This window comes from Ranitomeya variabilis, chromosome 3 (genome assembly GCF_051348905.1).
Source record: "Ranitomeya variabilis isolate aRanVar5 chromosome 3, aRanVar5.hap1, whole genome shotgun sequence".
NCBI lineage: Eukaryota > Metazoa > Chordata > Amphibia > Anura > Dendrobatidae > Ranitomeya > Ranitomeya variabilis.
Window position 1 is genome coordinate 231027143 of NC_135234.1, and position 24908 is coordinate 231052050.

The 24908-nt window shown below is 43.5% G+C and overlaps 1 protein-coding gene across 2 annotated transcripts; it reads right to left on the minus strand.

Annotated features, from left to right (window-relative positions):
- Positions 1 to 639: 639 nt before the first annotated feature.
- On the minus strand, positions 640 to 22771 carry LOC143815703 (uncharacterized). 2 transcript variants are annotated; one of them, XM_077295223.1, is made up of 9 exons: positions 22484 to 22771; positions 20926 to 21030; positions 20774 to 20833; positions 19601 to 19753; positions 17806 to 17977; positions 16256 to 17484; positions 8198 to 8274; positions 8057 to 8096; positions 640 to 3225 (listed from the first exon to the last, which is right to left on the minus strand). In XM_077295223.1, exons 1-8 carry the CDS (start codon positions 22487 to 22489, stop codon positions 8060 to 8062), a joined length of 1839 nt encoding a protein of 612 aa, XP_077151338.1. In that variant the 5' UTR covers positions 22490 to 22771; the 3' UTR covers positions 640 to 3225; positions 8057 to 8059. The 2 variants fall into 2 exon arrangements, with proteins under 2 accessions (XP_077151338.1, XP_077151339.1); XM_077295224.1 differs by having other exon boundaries at positions 16256 to 16383; positions 22484 to 22761.
- Between the last annotated feature and the right edge of the window lie 2137 nt (positions 22772 to 24908).

The window sequence follows — 24908 nt, forward strand, 5'->3', positions numbered from 1 at the left end:
TTTGACACGCAGCAGCGATCTGGATCCCGCTGTGAAATTGCTGGTCGCTGCTAGAAGGTCTGCACATTATTTGGTCGCTAGGTCGCCGTGTATCGCCGTGTTTGACAGCAAAAGCGACGATACCAGCGATATTTTACACTGGTAACCAGGGTAAACATCGGGTTACTAAGCGCAGGGCCGCGCTTAGTAACCCGATGTTTACCCTGGTTACCAGCGTAAAAGTTAAAAAAACAAACAGTACATGCTCACCTGCTCGTCCCCCAGCCTCTGCTTCCTGACACTAAAGCGCCGGCCCTAAACTGAAAGTGAAAGCAACAGCGGTGACGTCACCGCTCTGCTGTTAGGGCCGGAGCTCAGTCAGCGTCAGGATGCAGAGGCTGGGGGACGCGCAGGTGAGCATGTACTGTTTGTTTTTTTAACTTTTACGCTGGTAACCAGGGTAAACATCGGGTTACTAAGCGCGGCCCTGCGCTTAGCAACCCGATGTTTACCCTGGTTACCCGGGGACCTCGGCATCGCTGGTCGCTGGAGAGCGGTCTGTGTGACAGCTCTCCAGCGACCACACAGCGACGCTGCAGCGATCGGCATTGCTGTCGCTATCGCTGCAGCGTCGCTTAGTGTGACGGTACCTTAAGATTAAGAAAGGCTACAGAGCAAGTCAAACACATTCGGAGGAAACAAAAACATGGACGGGTTATCACACATTGTTAAGCTTCCTTCCTTTATTTTTGACACGACAATCTGCTGACTAATAATTTTTTCCGATCATCTTCACATCTCAAATATTTGAAAAAGAAGGGATCTTTTATCTGCGCCATGAACTTAAAAGCTGATTACACCAAAACTAAAAAGTATGTGATAAGATTAACCACAGCATTTGATTCATGGTGTCCCCTCATCATCTTCCACATGGACGGTATACAAGGGATCAGAGATCATGCTGTCCTTTCCTTCAATGGAGGGGAAAGAGGGAGCAAATAAGTTTAACTTTCTCCTGCCAGGGGCTGGGAAAGCGAAGGCATAAAAATAGGCCTCCCCCTCCCTGTGCACCCCAGCTTGAATCAATTTAGTAGCTTCATGGATCATCTTCTACGCCTTTGTGCTGTAAACTCTGAAGAATCTGTGTAAAGAGCCCTATGTGTATAAGTAAGGCCGTTTTATTTAACTCCACTCATTTTTCGTTATGGAGGAATCAGCATTCAGTATTAGCACAGTATCCATACTTATCTTCTGTTTAGATTTTTAAACCAAGTACTGCTATGCAAAGTGGTAATAATTTATTATTGTGGCTCTATTCGCTTTGTATTCACAAATGCTTATTTTATGTAGTCTTTGCAAGACATGCAAAAAATGCCACAAAACTTGCATCTACAAATACACCCGTAATAACATTCAATTCATCGTTTGGCACAGATTCCAATAAATGGCACAAGCAGCTGCCTATCTCAGCCCATATATCGGTTGAGTCTTTTTAAAGTACCAGTCATGGCCCAGTTATATTCTCACAGTTCCTTATGGAGTGCATTACCTATTTTGTCACAAACTGCTCTTCTGCAGTTATATATTTCCTATTTGTTATACAATGCCAATATATTCCACAGTTTTTATAGAGAACATACAATGCAATGTTAGGACTGCCTACTGTGCAAATACTACCATCACTGTAAAAAAAAAAGTTTGCAAAGAAAAATCATCTTTTTACATATTACATTATAGACTAAGACTACATTCATACTAGCATTAAAAGACCCCCTCTTGTCCCTCCTTTACTAAGAACAGGAAAGACATCCCATACAGCTCTTGTCTGTTGAGATGTAATCTTATTTCTGGTACAAATAATGGCAAGAAACAGATCAAATATCCCAAGAAACAGATCAAATATCCTGAATACAAGTGTGAATGCAGCCAAGTACCACCCAATATATTAAATATGGATGCCACAATCAAGATATACTATTAAAAAATTATTATTTCTATTTAAGTGCAAATAAGCATTCCCTATGCTAAATGGAAATTGAATATAGCTTTTACTACACTGGCAGCTGCTTCCTAAGGTTCACCATCAAAATGACATTAATAACAACTATAATTTGTAAAAACTATAAAGGCAACACAACACTTAGAGTAGTGTCAGTAGGAAGATAATAGCCACGATATAAAATGTAAAAAGTATAAAATAAAATAAATAAATATTGTTGAAATTAATGGTTACTGATATAAGAGCATTTGTGAATAGTGTTAACAGAGACTGCAAAGCTATTTACAGATCAATTTCCAAGTTATAACGGTTTACTAAACATTCCCATTCAGGAAAAAAACAATTCCTTAAATCTGTTTTTGCCACCCATCTGAGAACAGCATGATGTAGGGGAAGAGACCTCGATTCCAGCGATGTGTCACTTACCAGGCTGCTTGCTGCAGTTTTGATTAAAAAAAAAAATCACTGTTTTATCTACCAGTTCTCTGAATGTTGAGTTCTGTATAACCAAACTTCCAGCGCTGATTGGCAGAACTCTGTGTACACAGTACATAAGCAGATATCTGCCAACCAGTGATCGGGGGGAGTAATGGATGTTAACCAGAGCTCATTAATACAAAGGACTACATGTCCTCAAGTAATAATCTCCTGTTGATAAAACTGATTTTATCAAAACTACAGCAAGCAGCCCAGTAAGTGACACATCGCTGGAATCGGGGTCTCGGTCTCTACATTATTCAGTTCTCACATTAGGTGGCAAAAACCTGGTGACAGATTTCCTTTAAAGCAAGGCTACTGCCTAAGTTAGCGGGACTACTAGAGGCTTATCTAGTAGAATTATGTGTGCAAATATCAGCTAAACACAGAACAAAGTTCCTCAAAAAATATTTGTACAATCCGACTTCCAAACAATTCCCTTAAGAAGAAGTTGTCCACACATTTTCCAGTGGGATGACTGTGCCAACATTATGTGTCCTTCCATTTAAACAGCCAGTATGCACACGGTAAGGCGAGGCACTTGGACGACCATGATCTGTCAAGTATTTCTCTCTTTAAGGGATCCTCCGTCAGTATAGGAAGCAAAACCCCACGTCACTGTCACTTACATGTCTTAACCTCTTTGTGATTAATAAAAACACATGACACCAAATGACAGGAGGAATTCACACTTCCTGTGCAATCCATACAGGTGGGCTCCGACTGCCCCCAACAACCTTTCCTGCTCTCTTCAAGCATTTCCATATGACCTATAAGACAGTAATAAGCAAAGTAAAGAGTTAATACAGTACTGAGACAACATAGCTTACAACATAGGTTTCCTGAAATGCCTGGCTTAGGATACTTGCAACACACCTGTCTGAGTCAATAATTTACAGGAAACTTTAATCTACCTGTTGTGAACTGCAGCTGTAAAACATAGTGTTTAGAGATAATTTATATAGCTCTAGGTTAGAGTATGTCTAGTTCCAGAACATTAAAAGGGTTGTGCCATGAAGATTTATCACCTATCCACTGGATAGGTCATAAATGTCTGATTAGTGCTGGTTCTACTGCAATCCCCCAATCACTAAATTAGGGACCCTAAACTCCTGTTCCTTCTCACTGCAAGAAGGAAATGAGGAGGAATATGAATGAAGCAGTGGAAGTGCGAGTGCAGTGAAAGTATATACAATATCTATAGGGCAGATCAAGACAGCCATATACAGCTGTCCCCTATGGCACAACTCCTTTAAAAAGAAATTCTGCATGTAAACAGTACATTACTCTATGTCATAAGCACAAGGTTGTATTGTGTGTCTGTACAAACTAAAAATTGTAGAGTCATAATATGGCACCCACAGAGGTCTAAACTTTCCTCTTGCACCTACAGTATGTACGTCCCTAATTCAATATGAAGACATAAAGAGAATCAAAATGGTACAAAGTGGATATCTCTCCATGAACCACTGCATTTAAGATTTTATGCCCTCCATAATATGGCGCCATATGGATGCACTATATGTACCGCCGTACAGTTTCTGAGCACATACTATTACTGCAACTAGTTTTGGGCCAAGCTAATTTGATGGGACACTTATTTTTTAAGGCATAATTTTGGGCTATACCTAATTGAAGTTATATACCGTATATACTCGGTATAAGCTGACCCGGGTATACGCTGAGGCACCTAATTTTGCCACGGAAAGCGGGGTAAGCCTATTGACTCGAGTATAAGCTGGGTATGTATTGTCCCCTCATCCCTGTCCTGCTCTGTGTGGCGCCCTGTCCTGCTCTGTGTGGCTCCTCCTGTTGTATGCATGACTCCCCCCATCTCATCCTTGTATACATGGCTCGACTCCTCCCGTCTCACCTTGTATGCATGGCTCGGCTCCCCCGTCTCATTCCTGTATGCATGGCTCCCCCCTGTCCCATCTTGTATGCTCGGCTCCCCCCCCGTCCCATTCTTGTATGCATGGCTCGGCTCCCCCATCCCATCCTTGTATGCATAGCTCCCCCCATCCCATCTTGTATGCATGGTTCGGCTCCCCCCGTCCCTTCCTTGTATGTATGGCTCCCCCCGTCCCATCTTGTATGCATGGCTCGGCTCCCCCCGTCCCTTCCTTGTATGCATGGCTCGGCTCCCCCATCCCTTCCTTGTATGCATGGCTCCCCCCGTCCCATCTTGTATGCATGGCTCGGCTCCCCCCCCCCATCCCATCCTTGTTTGGATGGCACGGCTCCCCCGTCCCATCCTTGTATGCATGGCTCGGCTACCCCATCCCATCCTTGTATGCATGGCTCCCCCCGTCCCATCTTGTATGCATGGCTCGGCTCCCCCCATCCCATCCTTGTATGCATGGCTCCCTCCGTCCCATCTTGTATGCATGGCTCGGCTCCCCCCGTCCCTTCCTTGTATGCATCGCTCCCCCCATCCCATCTTGTATGCATGGCTCGGCTCCCCCCATCCCATCCTTGTATGCATGGCTCCCCCCGTCCCATCTTGTATGCATGGCTCGGCTCCCCCCGTCCCATCCTTGTATGCATGGCTCCCTCCGTCCCATCTTGTATGCATGGCTCGGCTCCCCCCGTCCCTTCCTTGTATGCATGGCTCCCCCCATCCCATCTTGTATGCATGGCTCGGCTCCCCCCGTCCCATCTTGTATGCATGGCTCGGCTCCCCCCGCCCCATCCTTGTATGCATGGCTCCCCCCGTGCCATCTGGTATGCATGGCTCCCCCCGTCCCATCTTGTATGCATGGCTCGGCTTCCCCCCGCCCCATCTTTGTATGCATGGTTCGGCTCCCCCCGTCCTCCCCCAAAAATGTGCTCAAAATCTCGACTTATACACGAGTATATACGGTAATTGTTTTTTTGAGAGGAAGTGGTGAATGCTTAAAAAAAATCAAATTCTGCCATTGTTCACCTTGTACTGTCCACTATTGTTATTTTTATTTACCGTATATACTCGAGTATAAGCCGAGATTTTCAGCCCACTTTTTTGGGCTGAAATTGCCCCTCTTGGCTTATACTCGAGTCATACCGGGGGTCGGCAGGGGAGGGGGAGCGGGGGCTGTCTAAAAATATTCACCTAGTCCAGGCGCGGTCCCTGCTTCCCCGGCGCTGGCAGCAGCAGCTTCTTCCTGTACTCAGCGGTCACATGGTCCCGCTCATTACAGTAAATGAATATTCGGCTCCACCTCCCATAGGGGTGGAGCCGCATATTCATTACTGTAATCAGCGGGACCATGTGACCGCTGAGTACAGGATGAAGCGCTGCGGCGTCGGGGAAGCAGGATCTGCACAGCAGCAGGACCAGATGAGTATACGGGGAGGGGAGCGCTGCGCTGCGCGATAGTCACCTGCTCCTCGTTCCGGGCGCCGATCTGTCTCCAGCAGTGACGCTGAGGTCAGAGGGCGCGGTGACGTGGTCAGTGCGCGCCCTCTGCTGAACGTCAGTGCTGGAGACAGATCGGCGCCCGGAACGAGGAGAGGTGACTATTGAAAGTGCCCGGGGCCTGAGCGACAGAGAGGTGAGTATGTGATTTATTTTTTTTATCGCAGCAAATGGGGCAAGTGTCTGTATGGAGCATCTATGGGGCCATAACGTTTCTGCAGCACTATATGGGGCCATAACGTTCCTGCAGCACTATATGGGGCCATAACGTTCCTGCAGCACTATATGGGGCCATAACGTTCCTGCAGCACTATATGGGGCCATAACGTTCCTGCAGCACTATATGGGGCCATAACATTCCTGCAGCACTATATGGGGCCATAACGCTCCTGCAGCACTATATGGGGCCATAACGTTCCTGCAGCACTATATGGGGCCATAACGTTCCTGCAGCACTATATGGGGCCATAACGTTCCTGCAGCACTATATGGGGCCATAACATTCCTGCAGCACTATATGGGGCCATAACGTTCCTGTAGCACTATTTGGGGCCATAACATTCCTGCAGCACTATATGGGGCCATAACATTCCTGCAGCACTATATGGGGGCCATAATGTTCCTGCAGCACTATATGGGGCCATAACGTTCCTGCAGCACTATATGGGGCCATAACGTTCATGCAGCACTATATGGGGCCATAACATTCCTGCAGCACTATATGGGGGCCATAACGTTCCTGCAGCACTATATGGGGCCATAACATTCCTGCAGCACTATATGGGGCCATAACATTCCTGCAGCACTATATGGGGGCCATAACGTTCCTGCAGCACTATATGGGGCCATATCATTCCTGCAGCACTATATGGGGCCATAACATTCCTGCAGCACTATATGGGGCCATAACGTTTCTGCAGCACTATATGGGGTCATAACGTTTCTGCAGCACTATATGGGGCCATAACGTTTCTGCAGCACTATATAGGGGCATAATGTTTGTGCAGCACTATATGGGGCAAGTGTCTGTATGGGGCCATAATTAACGTTTGTAGGGCACTACGGCATATGGGGCAAGTGTCTGTATGGAGCATCTTATAGGGCCATAACGTTTGTGCAGCACTATAAGGGGCAAATATCTTTATAGAGCATCTTATGGGGCCATAATCAGCATTTGTGCAGCATTATATTGGGCAAATGTGTCTATGGAGCATCTTATGGGGCCTTTATTAACCTTTGTGCAGGATTATATGGGGCATATTTTAATATGGAACATCTTATGGGGCCATAATGAACAGTATGGAGCATTATATGGGGCTCCTGATTCAATATGGATATTCAAAGACACTTAACCTACTGATGTCTCAATTAATTTTACTTTTATTGGTATCTATTATTACTTTTGACATTTACCGGTAGCTGCTGCATTTTCCCCCCTAGGCTTATACTCGAGTCAATAAGTTTTCCCAGTTTTTTGTGGCGAAATTAGGGGGGTCGGCTTATACTCGAGTCGGCTTATACTCGAGTATATACGGTATTTGTATACATACCATTATTATTAGAACATTATATATTACATAACAGTTTTAAATTTCATTGCATGCTCCCACCACTATCCTGTCAAAACCACTTCAGTACTATTGACATCAAAGGGGCTTCAGTGTTATCTCTATAAATGGCAGTAGCAATTGGTTAAAAGCCCATGATGTATTGTAGGTACATTGGGTAGTACCCATGAAATCACGGTTAGGGTGCTTTTACATTCCGTTTTGACACCCATTCATTGGTCCTATCAGGGCAGGCGTCCAAACCCCCCACAAAACGGGATTGGCGGTTTATGGGGGCATTAGAGTATGATGGTGCAGACAGATTGAATGTGCGATCTGTCGTGCATCATTTTCAGGCATGTATGCCTACTGGAGACGGACACTCAGATGTAATCGACTCTTTGCAGATATATTTGTTGCAGGACGTCACAGGGTTAAAGAGAAATTCAGAATTCTGTTGGTTTCCAGTTACCAAAGTGCTCAGTTAGGAGCTAACCGGTTAGATCACACATCTAACTGCAAGGTTCAGATAAACAGCTGCCTGTTTTCTGTGGAAACCAGCAGAATATTGAAGTGTATTTAAACTAGGAAAACAAACAAGAAATACATTTTTTACAAAAATTAAATTGGAGTAAAAGTGAAAGTTGAAATACTTACCAATTACACATTTTCACATTCAATTATTTGCAAGTGTACCCTGAAAAAAATGAATTGTATTGATAAAGGCACAAAATGTAAAGATGAGATGAAACACAGGTATACAATATCAGAAAACACAAAGTAATGCTAACAGCTCACCTCTCTTCAGGCAACACTGTACTGGGATTTCTGTCAAGATCTAGGTCATAACTGATGTTTAATCTTCTTTGTAACGCCTGAAAATAAGAAAAGTGAAGGATTTACAAAACCAATGGAAACAAATTACATCACCATACACATTTAGGGCTCCAGAGAATTGTAAAAGACTCATTGACAGTTATCGCAAACACTTGATTGCAGTTGTTATTGCTAAGGGTGGCCCAACCAGTTATTAGGTTTAGGGGACAATCACTTTTTCACACAGGTGCACTGTAGGTTTAGATTTCTTTTACCCTTAATAATAAAGACCTTCATTTAAAAACTGCATTTTGTGTTTACTTGTGTTATCTTTGTCTAATATTTAGGCTGTGTGCACACGTTGCTGTTTTTTCACGTTTTTTCACTATAAAAACGCCATAAAAAAACGCATACATATGCATCCTATCATTTAGAATGCATTCTGCAATTTTTGTGCACATGATGCGTTTTTTTCCACAAAAAAAACGCATCACGGTAAAAAACGCAGCATGTTCATTAAAACATGCAAAAAAACGCGTCAAAAACGCGCAAAAAAACGCGTCAAAAATGTTCTGCAAGAAATCCTGACGTGTGCACATACCTTTAGCTTTGGTGATCTGAAACATTTAAGTGTGACAAAACATTCAAAAGAATAGGAAATCAGGAAGGGTGCCAACACTTTTTCACATCAGTGTATATCTATGAGCGTATTGAGCTCTGGTCAAGAGACCAGTGGTAGTCCGTGCATTGCAGTATGTGCGCGCACTGAGTTTCACAGACACCTGTAGGATCACTTAGGGCCCGAATCACTATTGCATTTACTAAATAAATACAACGGTTTACCGCGCTAATCCTTACAATGGTCACCTAATCCCCCCAAAAAGGTACCCCAATTTTGTTTGTAAACAATATGCAGTATATTCCAAATCTCACAACAAGAGGTCCACATAAACAGTGCAAGCAAATAAAATACAATATAAGTAGTCCTCTGCTGCAATAGCAGCATATATAACATAGTTATTAAGGTTGAAGGAAGACTTTAAGTCCATCTAGTTCAACCCATAACCTAACCTAACATGCTCTAACATGTTAATCCAGATTAAGGCAAAAAAAAACCATGTGGCAAAGATTAAGCTCCACATTGGAGAAAAAAATTCCTTCCCGACTCCACATACGGCAATCAGACTAGTTCCCTGGATCAACACCCTAACAAGGAATCTAGTATATATACCCTGTAACATTATACTTTTCAAGAAAGGCATCCAGTCCCCTCTTAAATTTAAGTAATGAATCACTCATTACAACATCATACGGCAGAGAGTTCCATAGTCTCACTGCTCTTACAGTAAAGAATCCGCGTCTGTTATTATGCTTAAACCTTCTTTCCTCCAGACGTAATGAATGCCCCCTTGTCCCTGTTTCAGGTCTATGATTAAAAAGATCATCAGAAAGGTCTTTGTACTATCCCCTCATATATTTATACATTAACATAAGATCACCCCTTAGCCTTCGTTTTTCCAAACTAAATAACCCCAAGTGTAATAACCTATCTTGGTATTGCAGACCCCCCAGTCCTCTAATAACCTTGGTCGCTCTTCTCTGCACCCGCTCCAGTTCAGCTATGTCTTTCTTATACACCGGACACCAGAACTGTGCACAGTATTCTAAGGGTGGTTGAACTAGTGACTTGTATAGAGGTAAAATGATGTTCTCCTCATGAGCATCTATGCCTCTTTTAATGCATCCCATTATTTTATTTGCCTTTGTAGCAGCTGCCTGACACTGGCCACTAAATGTGAGTTTGTCTTCCACCCATACTCCCAGGTCTTTTTCATTGTTGGTTTTGCCCAGAGTTTTAGAATTAAGCACATAGTTATACATCTTATTACTTCTACATCTTATTACTTCTACCCAAGTGCATGATCTTACATTTATCCCCATTAAAGCTCATTTGCCATTTATCAGCCCAAGATTCTAGTTTGCATAAATCATCCTGTAATATAAAATTGTCCTCCTCTGTATTGATTACCCTGCAGAGTTTAGTGTCATCTGCAAATATTGAAATTCCACTCTGTATGCCCCCTACAATAATAATATTTATTTTTATATAGCACTAACATATTCTGCAGCGCTTTACAGTTTGCACACATTATCATCGCTGTCCCCAATGGGGCTCACAATCTAAATTCCCTATCAGTATGTCTTTGGAATGTGGGAGGAAACCGGAGGAAACCCACGCAAACACAGAGAGAACATACAAACTCTTTGCAGATGTTGTCCTGGGTGGGATTAGAACCCAGGACTCCAGCGCTGCAAGGCTGCAGTGCTAACCACTGCGCCACCGTGCTGCCCTACAAGATCATTAATAAATATGTTAAAAAGAAGAGGGCCCAATACTGACCCCTGTGGTACCCCACTGCTAACCGCGACCCAGTCCGAGTGTGCTCCATTAATAACCACCCTTTGTTTCCTATCCCTGAGCCAGCTCTTAACCCACTTACACATATTTTCCCCTATCCCCATTATTCTCATTTTATGTATCAACCTTTTGTGTGGCACCGTATCAAAAGCTTTTGAAAAGTCCATATACACTACGTCCACTGGGTTCCCTTGGTCCAGTCCGGAACTTACCTCTTCATAGAAATTGACGAGATTAGCCTGACAGGAACGGTCCCTAGTAAACCCATGCTGATACTGGGTCATGAGGTTATTCCTCTTCAGATACTCCAGTATAGCATCCCTTAGAATGCCCTCCAGGATTTTACCCACAGTAGAGGTTAAGCTTACTGGCCTATAATTACCGAGTTCAGTTTTTGTCCCCTTTTTGAATATTGGCACCACATTTGCTATACGCCAGTCCTGTGGTACAGACCCTGTTATTATGGACTCTTTAAAGATTAAAAATAGTGCTCTATCAATGACTGTACTTAATTCCTGCAGTACTCGGGGGTGTATCCCATCCGGGCCCGGAGATTTGTCAATTTTAGTGATTTTTAGATGCCGATGTACTTCCTGCTGGGTTAAGCAGGTGACACTTAATGGGGAATTTTTGTTATCACTGATCATATTGTCTGAGATACAAGACAAAAAAAGAGAACTTCAAGAGAATAACATAAATGATGAATCAGGCCCTTAGTGCTTAGCCAGAGATAACTTTAGTATCATGTGTCAACCCTTGGGGCATTAAATATACTACTGCCACTCCTTTTATGTAGCGTGGGAGGTAAAAAGAGAGGGAGAAAAACACATTATCCAAAATAAACTTATTGAAAACCACAGACTGATAATATTTTTACTGACACATTACAAAATAATGATTCATGTGGATAGCACTGCAGCCTTGCAGCGCTGGAGTCCTGGGTTCTAATCCCACCTTGGACAACATCTGCAAGGAGTTTGTATGTTCTCCCCATGTTTGCGTGGGTTTCCTCCCACATTCCAAAGACATACTACTAGGGAATTTAGATTGTGAGCCCCATCGGGGACAGTGATAATAATGTGTGCAAAACTGTAAAGCGCTGCGGAATATGTTAGCGCTATATAAAAATAAAGATTATTATTCATAAATCATAAAGAGTATACGTAGTAAGGTCTCCAGCTGAAAGGGAACCTTTCATGTCCAGAAACTCTATTTCACTGCAGATATAGGTTTAATCTGAGAAAAGAGCATTAACATCAGTCAAGCTACCTTACTGGATGTCTAAGGGTACCTAAGATCCGGCAATACTTGTACAGGAGGAAAGAGACATAGGGAGTCCGAAAAACTATACTACATTTCTAATTGGAGGTACTTGCTAATGTTATTATTATTACTACACCTACTACATACTGGGATAGGATCTTGGAGATGGGAATACCCCATTAAGTCCTACTGTAGACAGAACAAAGTGGGAGAGGCTGCTGCTACAGCTAGTTGTCTTACAGCCAAACAAAGGTTTGTTAGGAAGAGAGACATGGCTGAGCATATTATATAGAAGGGTAAGATTCCTTTATATTAGACAGTATAAACCTGTGTCTGTGTATAATTCTTCATGGATGTGTTGCATACATTTATTGCTCTGTACACAGAGCATCTTCAGACCTAGAAACTTGGATACAGCTCCAAGTATAAAGGGAACTTGTCACCAGAAAAACATTACAGGTCCTTCTCAAAAAATTAGCATATAGTGTTAAATTTCATTATTTACCATAATGTAATGATTACAATTAAACTTTCATATATTATAGATTCATTATCCACCAACTGAAATTTGTCAGGTCTTTTATTGTTTTAATACTGATGATTTTGGCATACAACTCATGATAACCCAAAAAACCTGTCTCAATAAATTAGCATATTTCACCCGTCCAATCAAATAAAAGTGTTTTTTAATAACAAACAAAAAAACCATCAAATAATAATGTTCAGTTATGCACTCAATACTTGGTCGGGAATCCTTTGGCAGAAATGACTGCTTCAATGCGGCGTGGCATGGAGGCAATCAGCCTGTGACACTGCTGAGATGTTATGGAGGCCCAGGATGCTTCAATAGCGGCCTTAAGCTCATCCAGAGTGTTGGGTCTTGCGTCTCTCAACTTTCTCTTCACAATATCCCACAGATTCTCTATGGGGTTCAGGTCAGGAGAGTTGGCAGGCCAATTGAGCACAGTAATACCATGGTCAGTAAACCATTTACCAGTGGTTTTGGCACTGTGAGCAGGTGCCAGGTCGTGCTGAAAAATGAAATCTTCATCTCCATAAAGCATTTCAGCCGATGGAAGCATGAAGTGCTCCAAAATCTCCTGATAGCTAGCTGCATTGACCCTGCCCTTGATGAAACACAGTGGACCAACACCAGCAGCTGACATGGCACCCCACACCATCACTGACTGTGGGTACTTGACACTGGACTTCAGGCATTTTGGCATTTCCTTCTCCCCAGTCTTCCTCCAGACTCTGGCACCTTGATTTCCGAATGACATGCAAAATTTGCTTTCATCAGAAAAAAGTACTTGGGACCACTTAGCAACAGTCCAGTGCTGCTTCTCTGTAGCCCAGGTCAGGCGCTTCTGCCGCTGTTTATGGTTCAAAAGTGGCTTTACCTGGGGAATGCAGCACCTGTAGCCCATTTCCTGCACACGCCTGTGCACGGTGGCTCTGGATGTTTCCACACCAGACTCAGTCCACTGCTTCCTCAGGTTCCCCAAGGTCTGGAATCGGTCCTTCTCCACAATCTTCCTCAGGGTCCGGTCACCTCTTCTCGTTGTACAGCGTTTTCTGCCACATTGTTTCCTTCCAACAGACTTACCATTGAGGTGCCTTGATACAGCACTCTGGGAACAGCCTATTTGTTGAGAAATTTCTTTCTGGGTCTTACCCTCCTGCTTGAGGGTGTCAATGATGGCCTTCTTGACATCTGTCAGGTCGCTAGTCTTAAGGTACCGTCACACTAGGCGATATCGCCAGCAATCCGTGACGTTGCAGCGACCTGGATGGCGATATCGCTGTATTTGACACGCAGCAGCGATCTGGATCCCGCTGTGAAATTGCTGGTCGCTGCTAGAAGGTCTGCACATTATTTGGTCGCTAGGTCGCCGTGTATCGCCGTGTTTGACAGCAAAAGCGACGATACCAGCGATATTTTACACTGGTAACCAGGGTAAACATCGGGTTACTAAGCGCAGGGCCGCGCTTAGTAACCCGATGTTTACCCTGGTTACCAGCGTAAAAGTTAAAAAAACAAACAGTACATACTCACCTGCGCGTCCCCCAGCCTCTGCTTCCTGACACTAAAGCGCCGGCCCTAAACTGAAAGTGAAAGCAACAGCGGTGACGTCACCGCTGTGCTGTTAGGGCCGGAGCTCAGTCAGCGTCAGGATGCAGAGGCTGGGGGACGCGCAGGTGAGCATGTACTGTTTGTTTTTTTAACTTTTACGCTGGTAACCAGGGTAAACATCGGGTTACTAAGCGCGGCCCTGCGCTTAGCAACCCGATGTTTACCCTGGTTACCCGGGGACCTCGGCATCGCTGGTCGCTGGAGAGCGGTCTGTGTGACAGCTCTCCAGCGACCACACAGCGACGCTGCAGCGATCGGCATTGCTGTCGCTATCGCTGCAGCGTCGCTTAGTGTGACGGTACCTTTACCCATGATGGGGGTTTTGAGTAATGAACCAGGCAGGGAGTTTTTAAAAGCCTCAGGTATCTTTGGCATGTGTTTAGAGTTAATTAGTTGATTCAGAAGATTAGGGTAATAGGTCGTTTAGAGAACCTTTTCTTGATATGCTAATTTATTGAGACAGGTTTTTTGGGTTATCAGGAGTTGTATGCCAAAATCATCAGTATTAAAACAATAAAAGACCTGACAAATTTCAGTTGGTGGATAATGAATCTATAATATATGAAAGTTTAATTGTAATCATTACATTATGGTAAATAATGAAATTTAACACTATATGCTAATTTTTTGAGAAGGACCTGTATTAACCTGCAGCATTTCATTCACAGGGGTAGCACTAGTGCACCCCCGGCCCAGACTGACAGCCGGAACCAATGTAGAGCGAGTGTCAGTCAGGGCAGGGGGCGCGGTTACAGCCACTCTCTGTATACTCAGACCCACACGCTGTGCTGCCCCCCACCCTCTGTATACTCAGCCCCACGTGCTGTGCTGCCCCCGTGACTGCAACTGGAGCACTGTGGGGGGAATAAAGTTCATTTTCAGACAAAAAATATATGACCCGGCGATGAAGAATCCGCTGCACCATCACCTCTGAATGTGCAGCGGATTCTTCATCACTGGGTCATATATTTTTTGTCTGGGTTTTGTTGCTGCGGATGCCGAGCCGAGACCCTGGGTCACGGACAGACCCCTGGAGTAAGACGAGGACGTGAGGTGACTAAAATATTTCTTTTTTTCTTGTTATTAAGTTTATTTCTGTCCCGCAGTGTTTGGCTAAGTGTGGGAGATTGGCAGGTTAATAAAGCTAAAAATCTGCAGAATAACTCCATATATGCAAGTTAATAGTGTTTTTTCTGGTGACAGGTCTGTTCATTAGAAACCTAGAACACTTAAGGGAGAATTTGCCATCAATTCTGTGACACAAAAACTGGTTTAAAAAATTAATAAAATTTGTTGTATGTGGCATTTTCTTTTGCAAAATGTTGGGATTTAATTTCAGTCTATAGCTACTTTTTCAAAAAGAGGGAGAGGGATAGTAAACGGAACAAGGTTTATAACAGCACAATAAATTTGCCTATAAGGCTACTTTCACACTAGCGTCGGCCCGACGTACCGACGCATACTGTGAAGAAAATGCTGGACGTTGGCAGCGGAAGCAGTCTTCAGACGCTTCCGCTGCTTCATTGTAAGGTACGGGGAGGAGGGGGTGGAGTTCCGGCCGCGCATGCACGGTCGAAAATGGCGGTCCCGACGCACAAAAAAAGTTACATGTAACTTTTTTTGTGGCGGCGGTGCGCCAAAACACGACGCAACCGTCGCATGACGGTTGCGACGTGTGGCACTGCGTCGCAATGCGTTGGTAATGTTAGTCTATGGGGAAAAAACGCATCCTGCAGACAACTTTGCAGGATGCGTTTTTTCTCCACAACGACGCATTGCGACGTGCAGTGCACGACGCCAGTGTGAAAGTAGCCTAATATACACAAGAAAACTGGTGTGCATTGTGGATGAAATTTATGTTAGCTCACAGATGGTATACTTTTAATTTTGTTACACTTGAGCAACCTAAACCTGCAGTACATTTATTAAGAAGCGTGCACCTCTTAATTTATTTCTCACAAGCTATAGCAGGCTATAAGTTCAAGAATAGCATACCAAATTTCAGTCTTGATAAAGCACTCCCTTATTTTTTTAGACTTTTTGACTATATATTCTTTCAGTTTATCACCTGCTTTTTGCTTTTGCATAATAAGCATACTATTTTATTAAAGCATGCTTAGTATGTGGAATCAGATACATACACAGTAAAATATATCCTAGAACTACGTTTAGATCATTGCAATGCATCACGCTGTATAAAACATGTAATGAGATGACAACCCACCTGATATTGATGCTTGTAATAGAGAAATCCGCACAGAAACAGTAACACTAACATCACGAGGATTACAATGATGATCAGCGGGAGCTTGCTTTGATCATGTTCTTTCTTTCTTCCATCTTCAAATTGTTCTGTTGCAATGAATGGGAGCATATTAGAGCTATGGTTGGGACCTGAAACACTGTTTTGCTTGTCATCACTAGCTATGTTGCTCTCTTGGTGTGGAAGAATATTGTGCGACTTAAGAACATTTAACACTGGGTTACGTGTAACATCTGGTAGAAGAACTTGGCCTCCAGGCACAAAAGAAGACATGGATGGTTCAGATTTAGAAGTCTGCATGGTAGAAGAAAGGTAAGAGGAAGCCCAGCCAAGGCCATTATCCTTTATGACTTTTCCCTGTGACATAGATTCAGGGGCTTCAGATAAGCTCATTTTGCTAGATGGGATTATTGTTTGGACAGAACTTAGAAATGGGTGGTTAGGATCGTTGGTACTAATGGATAGGCTAGAATCAGCCTGTGTTGTCAGATCAGCCCTAGAAATTGCATCCATATAAACGATAGAACGGCGTTTTTTGGTCACAGAGCTGTACGACATTTCAATGCCTGGTTCCTTGCTGGGTACAGAGAGAGAGTGCTGAAACACAGACCCCATAGAGCTTTGTGAACCAAGCGTTGTAGTTTTCATTGTTTCACCTGGATCCATGACAGTAGAGATTTCTCCATTTATAAGAAGGTGTGAGGGAAGGCTTTGATTTTCTATAGTAGGAGGCACCTCTGATTCATGCATGCCCTCAGTATCTGAATTTGACACATCTTTATTTACTTTCCCAGGGTCTGTACTAGTTTGATTTGGATTTAAGCTAACAAATGATGGTTCGTAGATATCTTTAGTAAATTCTGTACTAGTCAGGGGAATGTCTGTATGATCCCCAGATCGCCCTGTGGAACCAGAATGTGAATAATCCACAATGGTAGTAAGAGACTTTAAATCATTTGGCAGATCCGTAGAGATGAATGGTGAAGAATCAAACCCATGTGAGTTCTTCTGAGGATTTATCAGCTTGTCAGGATAACTGACACTCATGTCCTCTGCCAAGGGACTGGCATGAAGTGAGTAGCTTGATGTATATGTACGGCTTGCAACTTCTGATAAGTAGCTTGGAGAAGGCTGAGAAGTTGCACTTGAGAAAATGGGTGTTGTTGGGGAAGGGCATGCACATCGAGGACCTGTAAGATTCAGAAAAGACAGAAAGAGGCTTCGGTGAAGCCATGATCTGTCAGGATACAATATACATCCTAAGTGACATGGCTGGTTAGTGTGACGAGCATAATGGACATTTTACATGAAGCACACCAGGCAAGTTATGCAGACAAGCAACATAAATGCTGGAAAGGAGAGTGTAAAGGCTGAGATCCCTGCTTAGGATAACTAGTACAAACTCTACACAATTCACAACCAAACAAGCAGCTCAGGAGCACAGAAAAGACATGTACCACATGATAGAAGTAAACTAGAAAGTTTATGCACAGAAATAATTTCAGTCTTACCTTTAGTAGCATCATTATTATTCTGTCCATGTTTCTTGTAATAGGATTCACATTCCGAAACAGAACTAGAGCTGGCATGGAAACGATTTAGTTTATGTAACGAGTCATTTACTCGCTGCAAAATCTCAATTGGATTCAAATTTACGGTTTGGAGGTAAGATTTGACTGCATCCTGAAAAATAATGAATCGTTTTAGGTGGAGCCAGACACTTAGGTAAGCAAACAAAACTGAGGTTGTAAGCTGATCACATACTGTAGACCTAAGACTATTCAGACTGCCAATGCCATGCAGTTCCAATGTTCTAGAGTATTCCTGGTAAATCATGGTGCAACCTTTATCGTTCTTCATGATATATACAAGAAGTTTAGGCTAAATGAAGAAATGCTTGTACGTGCCACTGTTATCTGCTGCAACTAGATTTACACATAAAGTGTTGCTGCCCAGAGCTCCACTGTAGACAATAACTCACCTACTACCATTTACTAGACCCAGATCAGCTATTATCTGCAACCATTTTTTTTTTTTGCTAACAGTACTTAATATCATGAAAGGAACATTTATTTATGAACCTATATCTATCTGTTGATATTATGAGTGCTATAAACTGCTCCTCTTGTTTTAAAATATTTTGTGTATTGTTCTATTGGTGTCAATAAAATATTTAGAATTTTATATGATTTTTTTCTAATTATTTCAAGTAGTTTCTTGGTTGAATTATCTGCAACCATGGCTGCTATGCATCACTTGTTACACTGGATATGCAAATTGCCTCTTCAGAGAAAAAGGGGACTTGAACTCGATAGCGCCACCTGTTGGAAGTAGCGATCCCACAAGTCACAATCAACCCTTTAACGAGTCGTGCAATATGACAGGATAAAAGCCAAATCAGTATCTCAATTTGCAGACAGTGTTTCGGGCTGTTGGCCCTCGTCAGTGCGAAGCATGAGAACTGATTTGGCTAGGTGAGAGGCTCTGGACTGAGGTCTAACGGGTAAGGTTTCACCTTGTGGAGAGTGATATACCAGTTACACTGGAAAGATTTACAGTCTTACTTCCAATAAGAAAATCCGCTCTAGTAAAACAGTACATAAAAGAAAACTCCACCATGACCTGGTACTACCCTAAATAGTCAAATTCACACAGTACAGTTTTGGCGCTATATTTTGTCACCTCTTTTTTCAGTCTTTGCTATTTTTTAGGTTCGGTTCAAGGTTTTGCCCTAACAATTATTGTAAGCTATAAAGTTCAAAAAATAAATCAGAATAAGTTTATAGGGAAAATGTTCAAATCAACAGCATGCCCAATATATTGTGGATTTCATCTGTAGCAATGCCAAATATAATTACTTTAAACCTCTGGTTTCTTCATTATTGTATATCTGAGGGTACAGAAGAGGGAGTATTAAAATAGTACCCTCTTTTGGTTCTGGTTAACACTACCACATTCTTAAATACTAGGGGTGGGAAGATGGCATATATTTGCCCTCACTTTCCATGACTTTTTGGGTTTATGCCCCATATACTTAGGTGTGCTTTAATTGTAAGAGATATGGGAAAGGGATCTTGGCATAATAATTGTCACCCAGTTAAAGGATGCAACATATCTAGGCCCCCTCCCCCCCCCCCCCCGGGACTCCATATGTAGGCCCTTGTTTAACAAAGTCCTAAAAGATATTATACAAAGTGAGAATTGATTTTACAACCTAGACCAATTGATGATACAGTCCCATGCAACACTATGTAGCACCATTATGATGCTTTCTTGACATTACTCAGCTTATTATGCAGAACATACCAGTACGCTATGTTGTTCTCCCGCTAAGCAATCTTTGAACGAGTCTATAAGTTTGTTCTTATTTTCGTAATTACGTGTGCCCGGGGTGAAGTTTAGCTTTTCCAAAAGGCCATCTACTTCATATACCAGTGCCCAGAGGTCGCAATTCTCTGCCTGAAATAAAGATGGAACAAATCATACATGTATACAATATGAGCAATAATGCATCGTTCTCATGACAATCCCAGCCCAGTAGTTCTAGAATATCTTATTCCTTACATGTATATTATTCCTGAAGGAGCAACATTTCCCATAAATACCGAAGTACACGGAGAGGAAAGATACTGTTAATAAAAAAAAACTCTGGCGGTGCACAGGACGGCTATCTTTCATTGAGAAAACCAAGTGCCAAAAGTCCTGTTGGCACGAGATCAATACATCTGTAGATAAGTGCCACTGCGTTGTACTCCTGAGAAGAACAGACACCGCTATCTGTTTACAATCCAGACTTATCTGCCCGCCACACAAGATACAATGTAAGAAAAGTTGGTTTATTAGAGAGTCTTCCTTTAAGTGTCTTGTACCACATTATTTTGTTAAAGGGGTGTTCTCAAGTTTCCTTTTGAGGAGTGCACTGCTCCACATGCTCTCCCACTTCCGAGTTGCTGAGGGAGGGCTCTCCTCTTTGACTGACTCTTTAGGTCAATGGCACAGCGCTACCGCTGACGTGAACATGAACGCTCTGGATGCTGATGTAGATTTGTCTGTATTTTCAGCATTGGCGCTAGGACAGGGATCCTGACAGCCATGCACGATAAGTTTGGATAACACTCCTTTCTCCCGTTTATAAAACTGTGTTCATCAATGATATTTCGCTTTATGAATGGCAGTTTTCATGCACCAAGCACCACACTATCAGATCTGTCTATCTGTTTGATAACAAGCGTAAAGAGTTTAAAAACAATCATAAAGCCTAGACTGATGCTACCAAGCCTCTATGCCGTTTTTCTCATTCCAATGCAATTTCAGCCTTGAGCTGCAAACCAAAGTAAGTTAGGTGCTTAAAATTATCATAAGCCATTGCTGCAGTTCTTGTGAAACTTGGAACGTACATTACTAAATACAGATAACACTGTGTTTAACTGAATTTTACTTTCTGTATCTCTACTTCACGCCATACATAATAACACTTACCACTTTTTCTTTACTGAGGATTTTTACAGGCATTGAACAAAAATATCCCTGGGTATCAATCTGTAAGAGATAAAATAAACAGATGTAAGGAAATGAAGGAAATATATAGGAGACAAGTATTCTTTGTGTGCTTCCTTCTATTCACGTCTTACCATTTCCTTTATAATCTTGCTTTCAATCGAAATTTCAACCAAACACGTGTCAGCAAAGGCGCATGAAGCCGCGTAGATCAGCAAAACAATCCATGACATGATGGCCTGAAACAAATACACAATGAAATATCTTAAATATTCTAATCTCTGTTTCAAGTTACTGGAGGGCTCTTACTACATTGTCAGTTTTGTAATCTGCAAAATCCTAAGAAATGGTGGTCACAATACTAATATGAAAGGTGAATATCTGTATAAAGCTACATATAATTCCAGAGGCTCATTAATTACACTATGTAGTAATAATAATAATAATAATAATAATAATAATAATTAATTATAAAAATCCATGACACTAATTAAAAGCAATCTGTAGGACAATTTTACTTCTGAAACTGGTGATATGGCTATATAAGTCCGCACTATAGTACTGTGATAGAAATTATACTTGATTTATGAGAACAGTGCTGGGTAATCAAGTGAGTACTTTGATAAGTCAGCGCTGAGAAATCAAGCTTTGAATCCATATGCAAAATAACCTGGAAGAAAATTAGGGATGTGTCCATACGCTTGCATGACATTTCCTGAGCTAATTTAATACAATCACGCGTCACTTTATAGTTGCACTATGACCTATACAGCCATACCTCTCGTTTCAGTAGTAAAGCCGTCCTGAAAGACTGGATTGGCACCGAGCAGATTTTATTTAAACTATTATATATATATATATATATATATATATATATATATATATATATATATATATATATATATATATATATATATTTTTTTTTTAATAACTTAATGACAACATGGCCCCTCTAAATAACTTTTACGACAAGGGACTTCAATAGCATATTGACTGGTTATGCAGCTAAAGTTTAGTCGTGTGCACCTGGTCTTTCTCCTTGGCTCGCAAAGAAATGAGAAATGTTGGTGCAAGGGCCATAAGACCTATGGAACAAGCCGGGTAAGCTAGTCACCCTACTAGCCATGGTCACACCACAAACAACACGTTTGCCTTCCTAGAATGGTTCTGCGATGGGTTCAGGACACGCTGCGTTTGCTGTAGTCACTATAGCCGACCTCAATGGAGGGTGCGTGAGGGGTTTTCACCAGAGAAGAGGGAACCTACAGCAATAACCCTGCTAACATTCTCATCCCAGGACAGGAGGAGCACGTTGTGGACCTCCGCAGCCCTCGCCCCATTACTTGTGTCAGTGAAGTAACTCTGATCTCTGGTGGTTGCAAAGAGTCTGTACATTATATGGTTAATAAAGACGCCAGAGCCCATAACACATGTACAGTATGGTATAGAGATGATAAAGAAGAGCTGGCCATTTTATATAATAGTGGGGTGAGACCTGGCACAGGATGTGAGATGGGACAATTGGGCATGGCCATGAAGAAGGACAGAGATAATGGTAATTGCCAGGTGAATGGCACAGGACTATTGCCACTACATGTCTACAGAGGGGTCATGTCTGCTGTTCCAGCAGGGGCACTGACTGTGCCAGGTTCTCCTAACTTCAGTCCCATGCCCGCGCAGTGGGCGACTCACCAGCATTGTGTCGTGCCCGGGTCTCCTACACTTCAGCTAGCAGAGCACACAGCTGGTGTCCGGGAATAGTGCACGTAGTATCCAGTCTCGGGCTGGCACCGGGTGGTAGAGCGGTGCCCGTGTGCAGCAGCAGCAGAGCTCGTCCTTCCCTCACTGTCTGCACCGGAGTGAACGCGAGGCGCCGCTGGCCGCTTATAAAGGAGCCGCCTCTCCCTCGGCCAGAAGAGGCATGTGCTTCTGGGAAAGCCCCGTGGATTGTAGCCAGACTCTCTCCACAGACACAAAGCAGAGTAGTGAGGCGACGTCCCCTCACTGGGGACACAGCGACCCCCGGGCCGCAGAGTTGTTTGTAGTCAGCGACCCCCATACATACCGAGCATACTGCTGAGGCGCAGGGCTGTCAGGCACTTTTCGCCACTTTACATCTTTTTATTGTTAGTTGTTAACAGTGTTACATTTTGTAGTGGTGATGGGCACCTCAGCCTGGCATCGTGTGGTAATATAAATTTTATGTATAAACTGCACCACTGGCACGGTCCTGGCGTTACAATGGGACCCTCTTAATATGAAAAGCCCAAAATGATATTCTGAAGCCCCCATTCACATTAGATTTTCTGTCAACCAGCAGCCATCTCATCCCATGCCCAGGCGCACTCGTTCTGCTGGTCTCGGGGAGAATGAACAGATCATCAGTCCGAAGTTGGACAAGTCCATTGAACATACCCCCAGCCCCCATACACTTTAGAATATCGGTCGAAGCCTTCGATATCGACAGGTTTGGCCACAGTCTAATTGCACAAGTCAATAATTATTTAAACAATGAACGATAGTATCTCACGATCCACAGATGATGTCAGGCAAGCATTTCTAAAGGACGAGAATCGTGAATGAAATGGTTGAATAGCGGTCGTTACATCATAACATCGAACATGGTGTTCACACACAAAGATCATCTGAAATAAAACAAAAGCAATGAACTGGAATATAAGTTGGTGTACATGCAGCGTGTAGGCGCATATTAACGCTGGCCACTAAACAGCCAAAACCAGTGGCGTAACTACAAAGTTATGGGCCCCGGTGCGAACTTCCAAATGGGCCCCCCCCCCTACCCCCCCACCTTCCCCCGCCCCCGCAACCCCCCCACCTTCCCCCGCCCCGCTTCCCCTAGATACGCCTCGGACTGTTGCAGGAATCTCCTGCACTGCAACATGGTGTTGGGTGCCAGCACAGCCCGCACAGTGGTATATCCAGCACAGCCCGCACAGTGGTATATCCAGCACAGCCCGCACAGTGGTATATCCAGCACAGACCGCACAGTGGTATATCCAGCACAGACCGCACAGTGGTATATCCAGCACAGACCGCACAGTGGTATATCCAGCACAGACCGCACAGTGGTATATCCAGCACAGACCGCACAGTGGTATATCCAGCACAGACCGCACAGTGGTATATCCAGCACAGACCGCACAGTGGTATATCCAGCACAGACCGCACAGTGGTATATCCAGCACAGCCCTCACAGTGGTATATCCAGCACAGACCGCACAGTGGTATATCCAGCACAGACCGCACAGTGGTATATCCAGCACAGACCGCACAGTGGTATATACAGCACAGCCCGCACAGTGTTATATACAGCAGAGCCCGCACAGTGGTATATAGAGCACAGCCCGCACAGTGTTATATACAGCAGAGCCCGCACAGTGGTATATACAGCAGAGCCCGCACAGTGGTATATCCAGCACAGACCGCACAGTGGTATATCCAGCACAGCCCTCACAGTGGTATATCCAGCACAGCCCGCACAGGGGTATATACAGCACAGCCCGCACAGGGGTATATACAGCACAGCCTGCACAGGGGTATATACAGCACAGCCAGCACAGGGGGTATATAGAGCACAGCCCTCACAGTGGTATATCCAGCACAGCCCGCACAGTGGTATATCCAGCACAGACCGCACAGTGGTATATCCAGCACAGACCGCACAGTGGTATATCCAGCACAGACCGCACAGTGGTATATCCAGCAGAGACCGCACAGTGGTATATACAGCACAGCCCGCACAGTGTTATATACAGCAGAGCCCGCACAGTGGTATATAGAGCACAGCCCGCACAGTGTTATATACAGCAGAGCCCGCACAGTGGTATATAGAGCACAGCCCGCACAGTGTTATATACAGCAGAGCCCGCACAGTGGTATATACAGCAGAGCCCGCACAGGGATATATACAGCAGAGCCCGCACAGGGATATATACAGCACAGCCCCCACAGGGGTATATACAGCACAGCCCGCACAGGGGTATATAGAGCACAGCCCACATCTCATCTCATCCCCCCCCCCCCCGATAATGGCCCCACAGTCCGGTTAAAAAGAAAAAAAAAAAAAAACTCTCCTCACCTTTCCTTTTGCCCGCGC

Excerpts from the sequence above, each read along its gene's own strand:
- LOC143815703 (XM_077295223.1), bottom strand. Across the intron at positions 20,834-20,925 it reads GCAAGATTATAAAGGAAATG|ATTGATACCCAGGGATATTT; the intron begins GTAAGACGTGAA and ends TATCTCTTACAG. Across the intron at positions 17,978-19,600 it reads GAGAACAACATAGCGTACTG|GATGCAGTCAAATCTTACCT; the intron begins GTATGTTCTGCA and ends ATTATTTTTCAG.